This window comes from Triticum urartu, chromosome 7A (assembly GCF_056163025.1).
Source record: "Triticum urartu cultivar PI428250 chromosome 7A, HENAU_Tu73, whole genome shotgun sequence".
NCBI lineage: Eukaryota > Viridiplantae > Streptophyta > Magnoliopsida > Poales > Poaceae > Triticum > Triticum urartu.
Window position 1 is genome coordinate 668778729 of NC_141879.1, and position 15679 is coordinate 668794407.

Here is a 15679-nt window from a genome sequence, read left to right on the forward strand (position 1 = left end):
AACACCTCTCCTTCCCCATCATCGGTCGGGAATACTATGAGTCCCCCGGAAACGGGTGGCCCGTCGTGGTAAGGAGAGGATAAGGGTCGCTGAGGCCCGCATCGCGGCGGAAATGGCGGCTGATGCGGCGGCGTGGGCGGCCGCATAGGAGGAAGCCATCCAAACCCTCATTGTGAAGAAACGACATCGGAGAAACACGCGCGCCCTCGCCCGAGAGCATAATCGGGCGGCCTGTGACATGCCCGGACTGCCACCGAAGGAGGAGAAGGAGGACAACGACGGCGAGGGCAGCTCCAGCGACGAGCAGATCCGACTCGATCTGTACCGCGTCTTCGACCGGTACTTCCGCAAGAAGGACGGCAATGGCGCTGGGAAGGACAAGGGCAGCCGTGAATGAACTCCACCATAGCCAAACATACCAAATTTTAGTAGTCCGATGGTATGTTTAGTTTGTAGTGATGGAGTAGCCGGACGATGTGTGTGCATCCATGTAGTTGCATAAGTTTGTATGAATTTGAGATATAATAATTAAGGTTTTCGGATGTGATTATATTATTTGAGTGGTGTTCCGTCAATGCCCACGGACACGCCGGATGCATCCGTGGGCGTTCTAGGGGACGGATTTGACAAGTCGAGCTATTGACGCTCTAAGGGCATGTACAATGATGTTATCTTAGGAATGACACGTAAGATAAATGATGAGATGGAGGAGAAAGAACTCATAAGAGAAGGCTTGTCTTCTTTTATTTAAGATAAGACAAGATATGATCTCTTAGCATAATATGTCTGTGGTAGGCAATCAAGCGAAAGCGCAACCCCGCGTGCACGTCTTCTTCCCCATCTCCGGTAGGCACAATCCGTTCCTGCACGCGCTCGTTGCCCTCACCTCACGCCAGCCATAGGTCGCTAGTTCCTCTTTTCCGTTGACTGATCGACCCCTGCGCGCGGGAAGCCGCCATGCACGCGCGCCTCTAGGTCGCCGACGGAAGTCCGGCTCGTCTCCAGCAGCGGAGGCAGCAGCCCGGCCGCCTCCCCCTCCGACCCCTCCGACAGCGACGGCGGATCCACCATCACCGACGAGCCACGCGAGTCCTGGCGCCACCTCTCTCGTTTCCGCCCGGCCTCTCCGTCCTCCTCCGGCGCACTGTCCGGCGACGACTACAAGCACCTGCAGCGCATGGCCCTGCTCCTCCCCGCCTTCTCCCTCACAGCCGAGGCCCGCGCGGGCGCTCTGCGTCAGTGGATCGCCGGCTTCGACGTCGGCTGCGTGCTGGACATGGGCCGCGGGACTAACCACGGCCTCCCGCGGCGGGAGGTCGGGAGGAGGATCAGGGCGTGGGCGCAGGCGCTGGGCACCATGGACCGCGTCTTCCGAGGCCGTCACCTGGAGGTCCGCAGCCCGGCCAGCGACGCCGCGGCGGCGGAGCTTGCGGGCGAAAGCGTCGGCGTGATGCTGAGGCTGACCGGCACCGTGGCCACGCTCGCGAGCTCCCCGTCGAAGCTGCTCGCGGCGCTCGACGCGTACGCCGCCGTCTCGGAGGCCTGCCCCGGCCTCGCCAGGACCTTCTCCTGGGCCCCCTCCCACCCGGTCCCGGCCGCGTCCGACGCCGCGCTGGCCGGCCTGTCCCGGCGCTGCGTGCGCGACCTCAGAGACTTCGTACGCGCGCCGCAGCGCCATCGTGGGCTGCGCCGTGCGCGCCGACGTCATCGGCATGCTCCTGCCGCCTGGCTGGGCCGGCGCCCGCGAGGAGCGTATGGAGGGCTACATCAGAGATTACCTGCGAGTCTCCTGGGCGCCCGTGGTGTCGCGCCTTGGTGGGAAGCCCGGAGCCATGAGCGCTCTGCGGCGACGGAAACCGCTGAGCGCGTTCCACTCGGCGTTCCAGAACGCGTGCAGCATGCAGAGGGGCTGGAAGGTGCCCAGCCCCGTGCTCAGGGGCGACCTCCGGATGGCCGTGGAGGTTGACGTGCCCGCAGGCCGTGGCACAGAGGAGCTCCGGCGTCACTTGTCGGAGCTGTTCGAAGGATAGAAGATGAAAACTTTTGGGAGCAAAGAAACTGCATCCTTGTTTCCGTTTTTTGTCTGTCTCACTGATTCCTTTTGTTTTTTCAGATATCTTCATTCACACGAGAAATTAAATTGAGAATGTGCACAATGACAAGCAAACAATGTCCAGCAATGGCAGGCATACGAAACAAGCTTGTATGCACAAAAAGGCTCGAGCACACACAGAAATGAGCGCTGCACTTTGCTTTTTTTAGCAAGTCTGGAATGTCATTTAAGGTAAATCGAGGCCCCACCCCGGGCCCCACCCATTGAAATCAGGGGGGCGAAGATTAAGAGTTCACAAGGGAGAGAGAGAGTAGGGAAGGTCGAGCAATGTACACGCGCATGTGGGCTGATGCATTAACGTTGGCAGGCCCATCTGTTCTTTGGCTTCCGATAGCGTGAGGATACGAGATCGCTCGTTGGAACGCTCGCTCGCGAAGGAGCGTTTCCGCACAGAAATATGTACATTATGTAAAACTGAAACAGGGGAGGCGGGTGAACATGATGCAGGTTTCAGTGACACCCAAATAACGGCCCCTGTCCACACCCATTCATACCGCAGGCTTCAGTGCCCAGTTGTTCAGCTTCTACACAACCATCCATACCGCAGGCTTGATTTACATGTTGAGGCAGTAGAGCCCATTAGAAGCATTGTGCATGAGAAGCATGTCACCGCAAACCACCAGCTCCCAAAGCCATCCGAGGGAAGGAACTGGTCACTGAATTCCACAATCTGGTCTATTGCCACAAGATCAGGATACTGTACTTCAGACCAAGAGTCACTTCCAACATGCCATACCGAGAAGGAGATGTGAGTTGGGGGTGATGCAAGGGGGGCTTTTAGAATGCCATTCTGGTAGAATTTCTCCAACATTTGGCACTGGATGGGAGACGTGGAGTTGAAACCTCCACACCGGTGAACACCTCCGTCGCAGTAGTAGACGAGATCGCCCTAGGAAGAGCATGATATTCTGTGCAAAATGAGCACCAATAATTAGAGCCACGGATAAGCACATGATATTTTGCAGATCAAACATGTGTGCCTGTCTGTCAAAGAAACTTAATATGCCCCAGAAGAAGCATGGATAAATAAATACACGATGCACCCAGAAGGCGAAAAAACTTGCTTACAGAGGTGTCTCCCTTCAGTTAAATTGCTAAACTCAAAAGATTTTGTGTGTGAAATCAGTACATTCAGAACATAAGAAAGATGTATAGCCAAGGGATGCTAGTGCCACCTTTCAGCTAGCAGCACACTCTAAATAAAACCGACAAGTGTGTGCAGCTCTATCCCTCTGACCGATACGACGTTTTTCGATGCATTGAGATGTTGTTCAGAGGTTTCGAAATGCAACTTTCCTCTGGTCAAATTTGTTTTTCTTTATTTCATTTCAGGGGACTCAAATCTGCTCACTAATCAAAACAGAACACTGGTTAAGTATGCGATCAGGTAGCTAGTTGAGTCAAAATGCTTGCCTACTCGGATCAATCCACTAGATCTACTCTAATTCTGGCCTCAGGTAGGTAACCACAGTGTTACTTCCTACAACAGTATCCGCTAAAAAATTCACGGAAACGACCGAGGGTTATGAGATCAGAGACGAAGTGACCAAGAAGCAATTCATCGAAACAAAAAGAAAACAAAGATAGGTGGAACTAGCTAGGGTTTCAGTGCGGTGGAGGGAGGAGAACGAGCCTCGCGGGTGAGGAAGGAGAAGACGATCGTGACGCAGTCGCTGGCTGTTGCGGGCGTCTTCTTCTTCGGTGGACTGCTGACGAACGGAACATGGGAACTCTGAAAACAAATGACACCTCCGAGTTCAGATAACCAACGGCTTGGATTCGTCGTCATTGTATCACTATACATAAAAATAGATATAGCATTCCCTGTATTATATTAACGTTCAATCATATTATTGTTTTGAATCTTATAATAAGAACTTTAGTGATCAATCAGATTTCTGCTATATTAATAATGCTTCTCTTGGAACTATCATGCTCTCGCAGTCGTATGTCATCAACAGGGCCCAATCCATGTTTTTGAACACTGCGAGAGAACTAAATTCTAAAAATTGAACTTGCATAGATAGCTAGATTGGACAGGCAAACAGAAGGACCAACAGGCGACACAGAGTGCAGGACCAACAACACGAGTTGCTACAACGTTCAGGTTGGCAAAAGGCAAGCATAACAATTAACAAAAACCGACGAGCAAACAACGGCGATTAGAAAGTAATGATCTGGATGGCTTCATTTCCCCAAAGGTCAGGCGTACAGCTTAGGGCATGTTTGGTAGCCCGCATAGAGGCCAACCAAGCCCGCACGGGAAGAAAATTGGCTGTTTGGTTGCTTGTGTTCACTGTTGGGCCTGCATCGCACAGAACTTAAAGCAGCTCCCAGCCAGGACCGCTAGGAACGTTCAAATCGGCAATTTTTTCAAAGACAAGCCCGCATGATGCACGTGGGCAGCGGCGGCTGCACGCGAGCTCAAGAAGTCACGTTGTTTCCCGAAGCGCCGACAATAATTACCCTCAACTTTCCTAACCACTCTCTCTCCACTCTTCCACTCTCAAACCGGCAACGGCTGCAGCGATCAGCGGATCGGAGATCAACAAGGCAACCACCGACCGAATTTCACCAGCGTCAGCAACATCACCCGAAGCACTTCAGCAATGGCGGCAAGCCATATTTTCACCTCCTAACCTAGTATTTCGCATTCGATCCGCATCCCAGGGGAATGGGAAATCGGGGTAAATAGCTATAGGATTGACCATATCTTGACGATGTGTACTAAGCACCCATGGATTTTAGGGTTCCGATACGAATTGAGTACAAGAGGAATGGGGGGGATTGGGGGTTAATCTTACACAGTAGCTTAAAATCTTAGCCCCAGCAACCCTTGAGGCGGTTGGAGCGGTGGGGACCCTTGGCCTCGTTCTTGTCCTCCTGTTGGACCACCATCTTGTCATTGTCGCCGGAGTCCAAATCGATTGGCAAATTACGATGGCCTGGCTCCGACGTCCTGACCACCATCTCCACCGCTTCTTCTCCTCCAGCTCAAAAACCAATGACCTCTGGCGCCACCAAAGTCCTATTCAGGCACACTGGTCTTGAGGAGCCCTATACTTGGTCCACCATGCCCTTTGTCCAGCATCGACGGAGTCAGCCTGATTCATGGCCCAGCGAAGGATGTAGACTGACGTAGCACCCTTCGCTGGGTCAGGAATCAACGTCTTAAACTCCTCTGTCATCGCCTTCCTGACCACAGCGTTTGCCTCCTTATGCATGCCTTCGATACTACTGAAGTTCAAGCACGCTTTCATGGTGTTCCCGAACTTGGTGCGGTCACCGAGCGAGCATCCAGCCTCCATCCAATGCCTGGGGCATTGAATGCTCGCTCGGTGACCGCACCAAGTTTGGGAACATCATGGAAGTGCTTGAACTTCAGCAGCATTGTAGACATGCACAAGGGGGCAGACACTATGGTGAAGAAGGCGATGATGGAGGAGTTTTAGACGTTGATTCCTGACCTAGCGAAGGGCGCTATGTCAGCCAACAGCCCAACATATTCGCTGGGCCATGAATCAGGCCGACTCCGGCGAGCGTAGACAAAGGGCAAGGTGGGCCAAGTACAGAGAGCTTCTCATGACGAGCATGCCGCAGCGTAATGGAATAGGACTTTGGTGGCATCAGAGGTCATCGGTTTGGAGCATGAGGAGGAGATGGTTGTCAGGGCGCCGGAGCCAGGCCATCATACTTTGCCAATCGACTCTGGTGAGGACGACAAAACGGTGGATCAGCCGGAGGACAAGAACAAGGCCAAAAGCCCCCACCACTCCAACCACCTTCAGGGTCACCGGGCCTAAGATTTGAAACTACCGTGTAAGATTAACCCCCAATCTCCATTCCCCTTGTACTCAATCCAGATCGGAACCCTAAAATCCATGGCTACTTAGTACTCATCGTTAAGTTATGGTCAATCCTATGACTATTTACCCTGATTGCCTATTCCCCTAGAACACGGATCTAATCTAAACGCAAATCAAATGTGAAATAGTAGGTTAGGAGCTGAAAATACGGCTTACCGCCATTACCGAAGAGATGCCGTTGATGTTGCTGACACCAATGAAGTCTGGACGGTGGTCGCCTTGCTGATCTCCGATCCGCTGATCGCCGTCACTGACGGTGTGAGAGTGGAAGAGTGAAGAGAGAGAGAGCGGTGAGGGAAGGTGAGGGTAATTATTGTCGGCGCTTCAGAAAACAACGCGACTTCTCGAGCGTGGCTACTCGCGTGCAGCCACCGCCGCCCACGTGCATCCCGTGGACTGACTTTGAAAAAACTGCCATTTGGACGTTCCTAGCGGGCCTGCCTGGGAGCTGCTTTAAGTTCCGTGCGATTCAGGCCCAACAGTGAACACAGGGAATCAAACAACCCATTTTCCTCCTGTGCGGGCCTGGTTGGCCTCTATGAGGGCTACGGAACACGCCAATGCCTTGTGTTTCCGTCTAAACAAGCGAGCAACCAAACAGGCCACCTTTCATTACGCCCATGCAAGCTAGAGGGTATGCAGGCAAACAAACAACACTCAGATGTTGGTTTTTTGCCTGTTTTCCCTCAGCCAAGCCCAACTAGGTCAAGCATGCAATGCAGACAAAAGTTGCTACGAGAACCAAACCCTCCCTTTGTGTTGCCTTTGCGGTGGAAGGAGCATCCCTCGCGCTTTCCTCCTGTAGGCTGGCAGAGCACCGTCTGCCACCCTGCGCACACCACCATGGTCTGAGTGGCTGAACACGGTCATTCTGTGATCAAGACAACAGAAAGTTGGAAACATCAGTCATAATGACTTAACTGAACTACAGTTTATTTTTTGCGAATGAATAAGTTAACTGAACTTGGTAGGTACATAAGCATCTATATAAATCAGGGACAGACAAACAACATACTATCAAAGGAGGCAGATCCAACATTTGACGAGGAATGATCTTCAAATTTAAAATTAGTATAATCAGCTCGAAGTTTTGAGTAAGCTTGACCTACGAGGTGACATCTGACATGTCTCAATCCATTTAACTCGAATGTTTCAACTAGTCGAGCAGTACCAACGGCAGCATTAGCACAGGCGACCGACAAGGGCACATCATGAGCGAAGCACACCTGTATTACTAGAAGATGCACATGTTCCTAAATCTACAGACCTTCTCACACATCAGCATCTCTATGTCAAAATTGCATAAAGAAACCTAATCTTTACCAAGGCATAGCAATTTTTTTTAATATCAGTTCCTCTGGTCAATAGTACACTCCACCGGCCATCAGAATTTATGTTGCTATTGTGTATGTAGAGCATTTGCTAGGAAGACAGGGGTAAAGCGGGGGGAAAGATGATGAACTCATCTTGCAGTTACATGTTGAAGCAGCCCTGGCACTTACATCCTGCACGCAGAGACGAACGCATCGTTAGGGGGCAGGCTAAGAGAGCAATCAACCACCAGATTCTATACGCGACAGCGACACGCACGTACCATGAAGAAGGAGTTGGGGGACTGCGCGAGGCGCTTCTTCTTGTGCTTGGGCTTCTCGAGCTTCTGCAGCACCTGCTCCGATCCCCAAGCGAGGTCACGAGACCGAGAGAGAGAGAATCAAGCTACGGCGTGCGATCAGACGACGGGAGCAGGCATTCGAAATCGATCGAAGGGGTCAGCGTACCATCTTGGACGAGCGGCGGTGCTGGCGACGGAGAGGATGCGAGCAGAGCACGGGGTGGCGGCGGGGGACGGAGAGGATGCGAGCACAGCACGGGGTGGCGGCGGGGGGTAGGAGGAATGGAGGGCTAGGGCTGCGGGGTTTTTTCTTTTCGAGTCACGCTAGGGCTGCGGCTGGAAGAGGCGTCCCGGCGAGGGCGCCCCTATTTCTCGCTTTCAGCGAGACAGGGGCAAAAGCCTGCCAAAAGCCTCGCGTCGGGGAAACCCCAGATGGGCCGACACAGCCGCGCGGACGCCATGGCCTGTTTTTTTTAATCTTTTTCTGTTTTTTGTTTTATTTTGGACTTTTCTTTATCTATCTATATATATATATATATATATATACTACTTAAAAAAACATAAGGTTCTCATTTCAATCAACTTCATTTACTTACCTTATGAACCAATTTCACTTTCATTTACTTACCAAATTTCTGATCAAAGTAGAAGGTAATTCACAGGCAGAATTTGATGAACATTTATTTACACAATCGCATTATTATGAACATGTATATGATAATTTAATGTACTAGAATATTTCATCCAACCTTCCTTATATACGTCCAGCTCTTTGCTTCTCCTCTTTGATTTTTTTGTCACATCCATTCTCCCTAAAATAGAATCAATTATCTCATGTTTTATTAACTTAGCAAAATAAGTGGTTAAGAATAAAATGGCAGGTAAATCATGACAATTGCATACAAAGGCTTGCTAAGATTTTAACACATCAATAACGTGCAATCTCGGGCTAATCTATTAGAATGTTTAAACTCCCGTTGCAACGCTCGGGAACTGCATAGTACTTTAAGATACTCCACCTCCTTTGATAGTCTTCAAAAACACATTTGAAAAATCTTGAACAAGTATTCGAAAAAATGTTGAATAAGTATTAAAAATTGTTGAAAGAGTATTAGGAAAAATATTGAATAAGTATTAAAAAATGTTGAACGAGTATTTGAAAATATTGAACAAGTATTGGAGAAATGTTGAATAAGTATTAAAAACGTTGAACAAATATTTGAAAAAAATGTTAAATAAGTAATAAAAAATAGTGAACAATTAATTGAAAAATGTTGAAGAAGTATTTTAAAAATGTTGAATGAGTATTTAAAATGTTGAACGAGTATTTGAGAGATGTTGAATAAGTATTTAAAAATGTTGAGCGCATATTTGAAATATATTGAACAAGTATTTAAATCATTGAATAAGTGTTTGAGGAATGTTGAATAGTATTAAAAAATGTTGAGTGAATATTTGAATAATGTTGAATAAGTGTTAAAATGTTGAACAAGTATTTAAAAAATGTTGAATAAGCGTTAGGACAATGTTGAATGTGCATACAGAAAATGTTGATCACATACTAAAAAACTGTTTCTGACATACCGAAAATGCAGAGTGCAAAATGAAAACAAACATAAGAAAAAATAAAAGGAAAAAATTAAAAATGAAGAAGAAAGCCAAAAGAAATAAAGAAAACAAAAAAATAAACAAAATAAAACAAAGGAAAAAGACAATAAAACCCCGAGGAAATCTATCTATCTATCTACTACTTAAAAAAGCATAAGGTTCTCATTTCACCTTTCTTCCCATCACCCCTTCGTCCAACCTTTACTATATGATAATCAATCAATTTAATTTACTTACCTTCTGAACCAATTTCACTTTTATTTACTTACCAAATTTCTGATCAAAGTAGAAGGTAATTCACGGGCAGAATTTGATGAACATTTATTTACACAATCGCATTATTATGAACATGTATATCATAATTTAACATACTAGAATATTTCGTCCAACCTTCCTTATATACGTCCAACTCTTTGCTTTTCCTCTTTGATTTTTTCCTCACATCCATTCTCCCTAAAATAGAATCAATTGTCTCATGTTTTATTTACTTAGCAAAATAAGTGCTTAAGAATAAAATGGCAGGTAAATCATGACAATTGCATACAAAAGCTTGCCAAGATTTTAACGCATCAATAACATGTAATCTTGGGCTAATCTGCTAGAATGTTTAAACTCCCGTTGCAATGCTCGCGCAATTGTCTAGTACTTTAAAATATTCTACCTCCTTTGATAGTCTTCAAAAACACACTTGAAAAAATCTTGAACAAGTATTTGAAAAAATGTTGAATAAGTATTAAAAATTGTTGAAAGAGTATTTGAAAAAATATTGAAAAATGTTGAATGAGTATTCGAAAATATTGAACAAGTATTGGAAAAATGTTGAATAAGTATTAAAAATGTTGAACAAATATTTGAAAAATGTTGAATAAGTAATAAAAAATGTTGAACAAGTATTTGAAAAATGTTGAAAACATATTTTAAAAATGTTGAATGACTATTTAAAATGTTGAACGAGTATTTGAGAAATGTTGAAAAGGTATTAAAAATGTTGAGCGCGTATTTGAAAAATGTTGAACAAGTATTTAAATCGTTGAATAAGTGTTTGAGAAATGTTGAATAAGTAAAAATGTTGAGTGAGTATTTGAATAATGTTGAATAAGTGTTAAAATGTTGAACAAGTATTTAAAAATGTTGAATAAGCGTTAGGACAATGTTGAATGTGTATACAAAAAAATGTTGATCACATACTAAAAAATTGTTTTTGACATACCAAAAATGCAGAGTGAAAATGAAAACAAACATAAGAAAAAATAAAAGGAAAATCTTAAAAATGAAGAAGAAAAGCAAGAGAAATAAAGAAAACCAAAAATGAAACAAAAGAGAACGAAGGGAAAAGAAAATAAAACCCCGAGGAAACAAATGAAAAGGGAAAATGCAGAAGAGAAAAGAAAAGAAACAAAAGAAAACGAAAAGGAGGAAAAAAAACCCGAAGAAAACCGAATAAAACAGAAAAAAAAATACCTAGAAAAATCTATCAAGTACGCAATGCCTTGGAGTTTGACATGAGACGCATGCTATCCTAGTGGCTAGCAATCTATGCTCGCAATTACGAGAGATCGAGGGATCGATCGAATCCAGCCGCTCCACTCTGCTTTTTCTTTCTTTTTAGGTGCGAGTAATGGACCGACCCGATTACCACAACACATGTCTCGCAGTAAGAGAGACAGAGGGCAGTCTGTCACGTCGGGAAGCTCCAGCCTCCTTTTCTATTTTTCCTTTCTTTTTTCCTTTTTTTCTTTACTTTTATTTATACTTATATATATATATATAATATTAGAAGAAACACTCTATAAAAACATGTTGAACAAGTATTTGAAAAATGTTGAATAAGTACTAAAAAATGTTGAATAAGTATTTAAAAAGTTGAACAAGTATATGAAAAATATTGAATAAGTAATTAAAAATGTTGAATGAGTATATGAAAAATGTGGAACAAGTATTTGAGTAAGTATTAAAAAATTTAACGCATCAATAACATGTAATCTTGGGCTAATCTGCTAGAATGTTTAAACTCATGTTGCAATGCTCGGGCAATTGTCTAGTACTTAAAATATTCTACCTCATTTGATAGTCTTCAAAAACACATTTGAAAAAATCTTGAACAAGTATTTGCAAAAATGTTGAATAAGTATAAAAAATTGTTGAAAGAGTATTTGAAAAATTATTGAATAATTATTAAAAAAATTGAACGAGTATTTGGAAATATTGAACAAGTATTGGAAAAATGTTAAATGAGTATTAAAAATGTTGAACAAATATTTGAAAAATGTTGAACAAATATTTGAAAAATGTTGAACAAGTATTTGAAAAATGTTGAAAACGTATTTTTCAAATGTTGAATGAGTATTTGAGAAATGTTGAGTAAGTATTATAAATGTTGAGCGCGTATTTGAAAAATGTTAAACAAGTATTTAAATCGTTGAATAAGTGTTTGAGAAATGTTGCATAAGTATTAAAAAATGTTGAGCGGGTATTTGAATAATGTTGAATAAATGTTAAAATGTTGAACAACTATTTAAAAATGTTGAATAAGCGTTAGGACAATGTTGAATGTGTATACAAAAAATGTTGATCACATACTAAAAAATTGTTTTTGACATACCAAAAATGCAGAGTGAAAATGAAAACAAACATAAGAAAAAATAAAAGGAAACATTTTACAATGAAGAAGAAAACCAAAAGAAATAAAGAAAATGAAAAAAGAAACAAAAGAAAACAAAGGAAAAAAGAAAATAAAACCCCGAGGAAATCTATCTACTACTTAAAAAATCATAAGGTTCTCATTTCACCTTTCTTCCCATCACCCCTTCGTCCAACCTTTACTGTATGATAATCAATCAATTTAATTTACTTACATTTTGAACCAATTTCACTTTTATTTACTTACCAAATTTCTGATAAAAGTAGAAGGTAATTCATGGGCAGAATTTGATAAACATTTATTTACACAATCGCATTATTATGAACATGTATATCATAATTTAACGTACTAGAATATTTCGTCCAACCTTCCTTATATACGTCCAACTCTTTGCTTCTCCTCTTTGATTTTTTTCCTCACATCCATTCTCCCTAAAATAGAATCAATTGTCTCATATTTTATTTACTTAGCAAAATAAGTGCTTAAGAATAAAATGGTAGCTAAATCATGACAATTGCATACAGAAGCTTGCTAAGATTTTAACACATCAATAATGTGCAATCTTGGGCTAATCTACTAGAATGTTTAAACTCCTGTTGCAATGCTCGCGCAATTGTCTAATACTTTAAAATATTCTACCTCCTTTGATAGTCTTCAAAAACACACTTGAAAAAAATCTTGAACAAGTATTTGAAAAAATGTTGAATAAGTATTAAAACTTGTTGAAAGAATATTTGAAAAATTATTAAAAAATGTTGAATGAGTATTTGAAAATATTGAACAAGTATTGGAAAAATGTTGAATAAGTATTAAAAATGTTGAACAAATATTTGAAAAATGTTGAATAAGTAATAAAAAATATTGAACTAGTATTTGAAAAATGTTGAAAACATATTTTAAAAATGTTGAATGACTATTTAAAATGTTGAACGAGTATTTGAGAAATGTTGAATAAGTATTAAAAATGTTGAGCGCGTATTTAAAAAATGTTGAACAAGTATTTAAATCGTTGAATAAGTGTTTGAGAAATGTTGAATAAGTATTAAAAATATTGAGTGAGTATTTGAATAATGTTGAATAAGTGTTAAAATGTTGAAAAAGTATTTAAAAAATGTCGAATAAGCGTTAGGACAATGTTGAATGTGTATACAAAAAAATGTTGATCACATACTAAAAAATTGTTTTTGATATACCAAAAATGCAGAGTGAAAATGAAAACAAACATAAGAAAAAATAAAAGGAAAATCTTAAAAATGAAGAAGAAAAGCAAGAGAAATAAAGAAAACCAAAAAATAAACAAAAAAGAACGAAGGAAAAAGAAAATAAAACCCCGAGGAAACAAATGAAAAGGGAAAAATGCAGAAGAAAAAAAGAAAAGAAACAAAAGAAAACGAAAAGGTGGAAAAAACCCCGAAGAAAAGCAAATAAAACAGAAAAATACCTAGAAAAATCTATCAAGTACGTAGCGCCTTGGAGTTTGACATGAGACGCATGCTATCCTAGTGGCTAGCAATCTATGCTCGCAATTACGAGAGATCGAGGGATCGATCGAATCCAGCCGCTCCACTCTGCTTTTTCTTTCTCTTTTAGGTGCGAGTAATGGACCGACCCGATTACCACAACACATGTCTCGCAGTAAGAGAGACAGAGGGCAGTCTCTCGCGTCGGGAAGCTCCAGCCTCCTTTTCTATTTTTCCTTTTTTTCTTTACTTTTATTTATACTTTAATATATATATATATAATATTAGAAGAAACACTCTATAAAAACATGTTGAACAAGTATTTAAAAAATATTGAATAAGTACTAAAAAATGTTGAACATGAATTTGAAAAATGTTGAACCAGAATTAAAAATGTTGAATAAGTATTTAAAAAGTTGGACAAGTATTTGAAAAATATTGAATAAGCATTAAAAAATGTTGAATGAGTATATGAAAAATGTGGAACAAGTATTTGAGTAAGTATTAAAAATTTTGAAAAAGTATTTGTAAATATGTTGAATAAGTACTAAAAAAAATATTGAACGAGTATTTGAAAAATGTTGAACACATGTTAAAAAAATGTTGAATAAGGGTTAAAAAATGTTGAACGGGTATTTGAAAAATGTTGAACAATTATTTGTAAAATATTGAATAGGTATTAAAATGATGAACGAGTATTTGAAAAATGTTGAATAAACGTTCAAACAATGTTGATCGTGTATACAAAATAAATGATATCGCTTATTAAAAAAAGTTTTTGACATATATGAAAATGTAGAATGAAAATAAACATAAGAAAAAACAAAAAACAGATAAGAAAGAAGAAAACCAAACAAAAAATTGAGAAGAAAAAAAGAAAATGAAAAACATGAAGAGAAAATGAAAAGAAAAAACAGAAAAAGAAACCAATGAAAGCAACGGGAAAACCGGCTTCATTTGCCTCAATTACGAAACTCACGTGCGAGACTTCGGTGCAGTGGATAGCAGCTTTAGCTCTCTACAAGGAGACGCCTGATCGGACCCCACTTCTCCCAATTTCTTTACCTTTTCCATTTAAGTTCGCAAACACCGGTCGACCCAATTACTTAACGCCCTTATAGCCGACTGATACGTCTCCAACGTATCTATAATTTTTGATTGTTTCATACTATATTATCTATTTTTTTGAACATTATTGAGCTTTATTATCCAGTTTTATGTTATTTTTGGGACTACCCTATTAATCGGATGCCCAGTCCAGAATTGCTGTTTTTTCTTCCTATTTTAGGGTTTCGAAAAAAAGGAATATCAAACGGAGTCCAAACAGAATGAAACCTTCGGGAACATGATTTTCTCACCGAACATGATCCAGAAGACTTGGACCCTACGTCAAGAAACAAAGGAGGAGGCCACGAGGTAGGGGGGCGTGCCTACCCCCCTAGGCGCGCCCTCCACCCTTATGAGCCCCCTGTTGCTCCACCGACGTACTCCTTCCTCCTATATATACCTACGTACCCCTAAACCCCAAACGATCAGATACGGAGCCAAAACCCTAATTCCACCGCCGCAACTTTCTGTATCCACGAGATCCCATCTTGGGGCCTGTTCCGGAGCTCCGCCGGAGGGGGTATACATCACGGAGGGCTTCTACATCATCACCATAGCCCCTCCGAATAAGTGTGAGTAGTTCACTTCAGACCTACGGGTCCATAGTTATTAGGTAGATGGCTTCTTCTCTCTTTTTGGATCTCAATACAATGTTCTCCCATTCTCTTGTGGAGATCTATTCGATGTAATCTTCTTTTGCGGTGTGTTTGTTGAGACTAATGAATTGTGGGTTTTTGATCAAGTCTATCTATGAACAATATTTGAATCTTCTCTGAATTCTTTTATGTATGATTGGTTATCTTTGCAAGTCTCTTCAAATTATCAGTTTGGTTTGGCCTACTAGATTGATCTTTCTTGCAATGGGAGAAGTGCTTAGCTTTGGGTTCAATCTTGCGGTATCCTTTTCCAGTGATAGTAGGGGCAGCAAGGCACGTATTGTATTGTTGCTATCGAGAATAACAAGATGGGTTTTTTTTCATATTGCATGAGTTTATCCCTCTACATCATGTCATCTTGCTTAAGGCGTTACTCTGTTTTCATGAACTTAATACTCTAGATGCATGCTGAATAGTGGTCGATGAGTGAAGTAATAATAGTAGATGCAGGCAGGAGTCGGTCTACTTGTCTCGAACGTGATGCCTATATACATGATCATACCTAGATATTCTTATAACTATGCTCAATTCTGTCAATTGCTAAATAATAATTCGTTCACCCATCGTAGAATACTTATGCTCTTGAGAGAAGTCACTAGTGAAACCTATGCCCCCC

At 41.8% G+C, this 15679-nt stretch overlaps 1 protein-coding gene and 1 long non-coding RNA gene across 3 annotated transcripts; one reads left to right on the forward strand and one right to left on the reverse strand.

The window, feature by feature from the left end:
• Positions 1-238: 238 nt before the first annotated feature.
• LOC147961240 (uncharacterized) lies at positions 239-2144 on the forward strand. Its single transcript, XM_087533728.1, has 5 exons — positions 239-389; positions 796-875; positions 953-1679; positions 1786-2017; positions 2114-2144. The coding sequence occupies exons 1-5, from the start codon at positions 239-241 to the stop codon at positions 2142-2144; spliced, it is 1221 nt and encodes a 406-aa protein (XP_087389854.1).
• A 576-nt stretch (positions 2145-2720) lies between these two features.
• LOC125524420 (uncharacterized) lies at positions 2721-7922 on the reverse strand. Of its 2 annotated transcripts, XR_007290744.2 has the most exons (4): positions 7758-7922; positions 7574-7645; positions 2850-7484; positions 2721-2769 (listed from the first exon to the last, which is right to left on the reverse strand). It is a non-coding gene; the product is annotated as an uncharacterized LOC125524420 (long non-coding RNA). The 2 variants fall into 2 exon arrangements; XR_015610036.1 differs by lacking the exon at positions 2721-2769 and having other exon boundaries at positions 2817-7484.
• Positions 7923-15679: the final 7757 nt, after the last annotated feature.

Coding starts and splice junctions, on each gene's coding strand:
- LOC147961240 (XM_087533728.1), top strand. CDS start 239: ATGCCCGGACTGCCACCGAAGGAGGAGAAGGAGGACAACGACGGCGAG. Junction 390..795: donor TGGGAAGGACAAGGGCAGCC/GTGAATGAACTC, acceptor TGTCTGTGGTAG/GCAATCAAGCGAAAGCGCAA. Junction 1,680..1,785: donor ACGCGCGCCGCAGCGCCATC/GTGGGCTGCGCC, acceptor ATTACCTGCGAG/TCTCCTGGGCGCCCGTGGTG.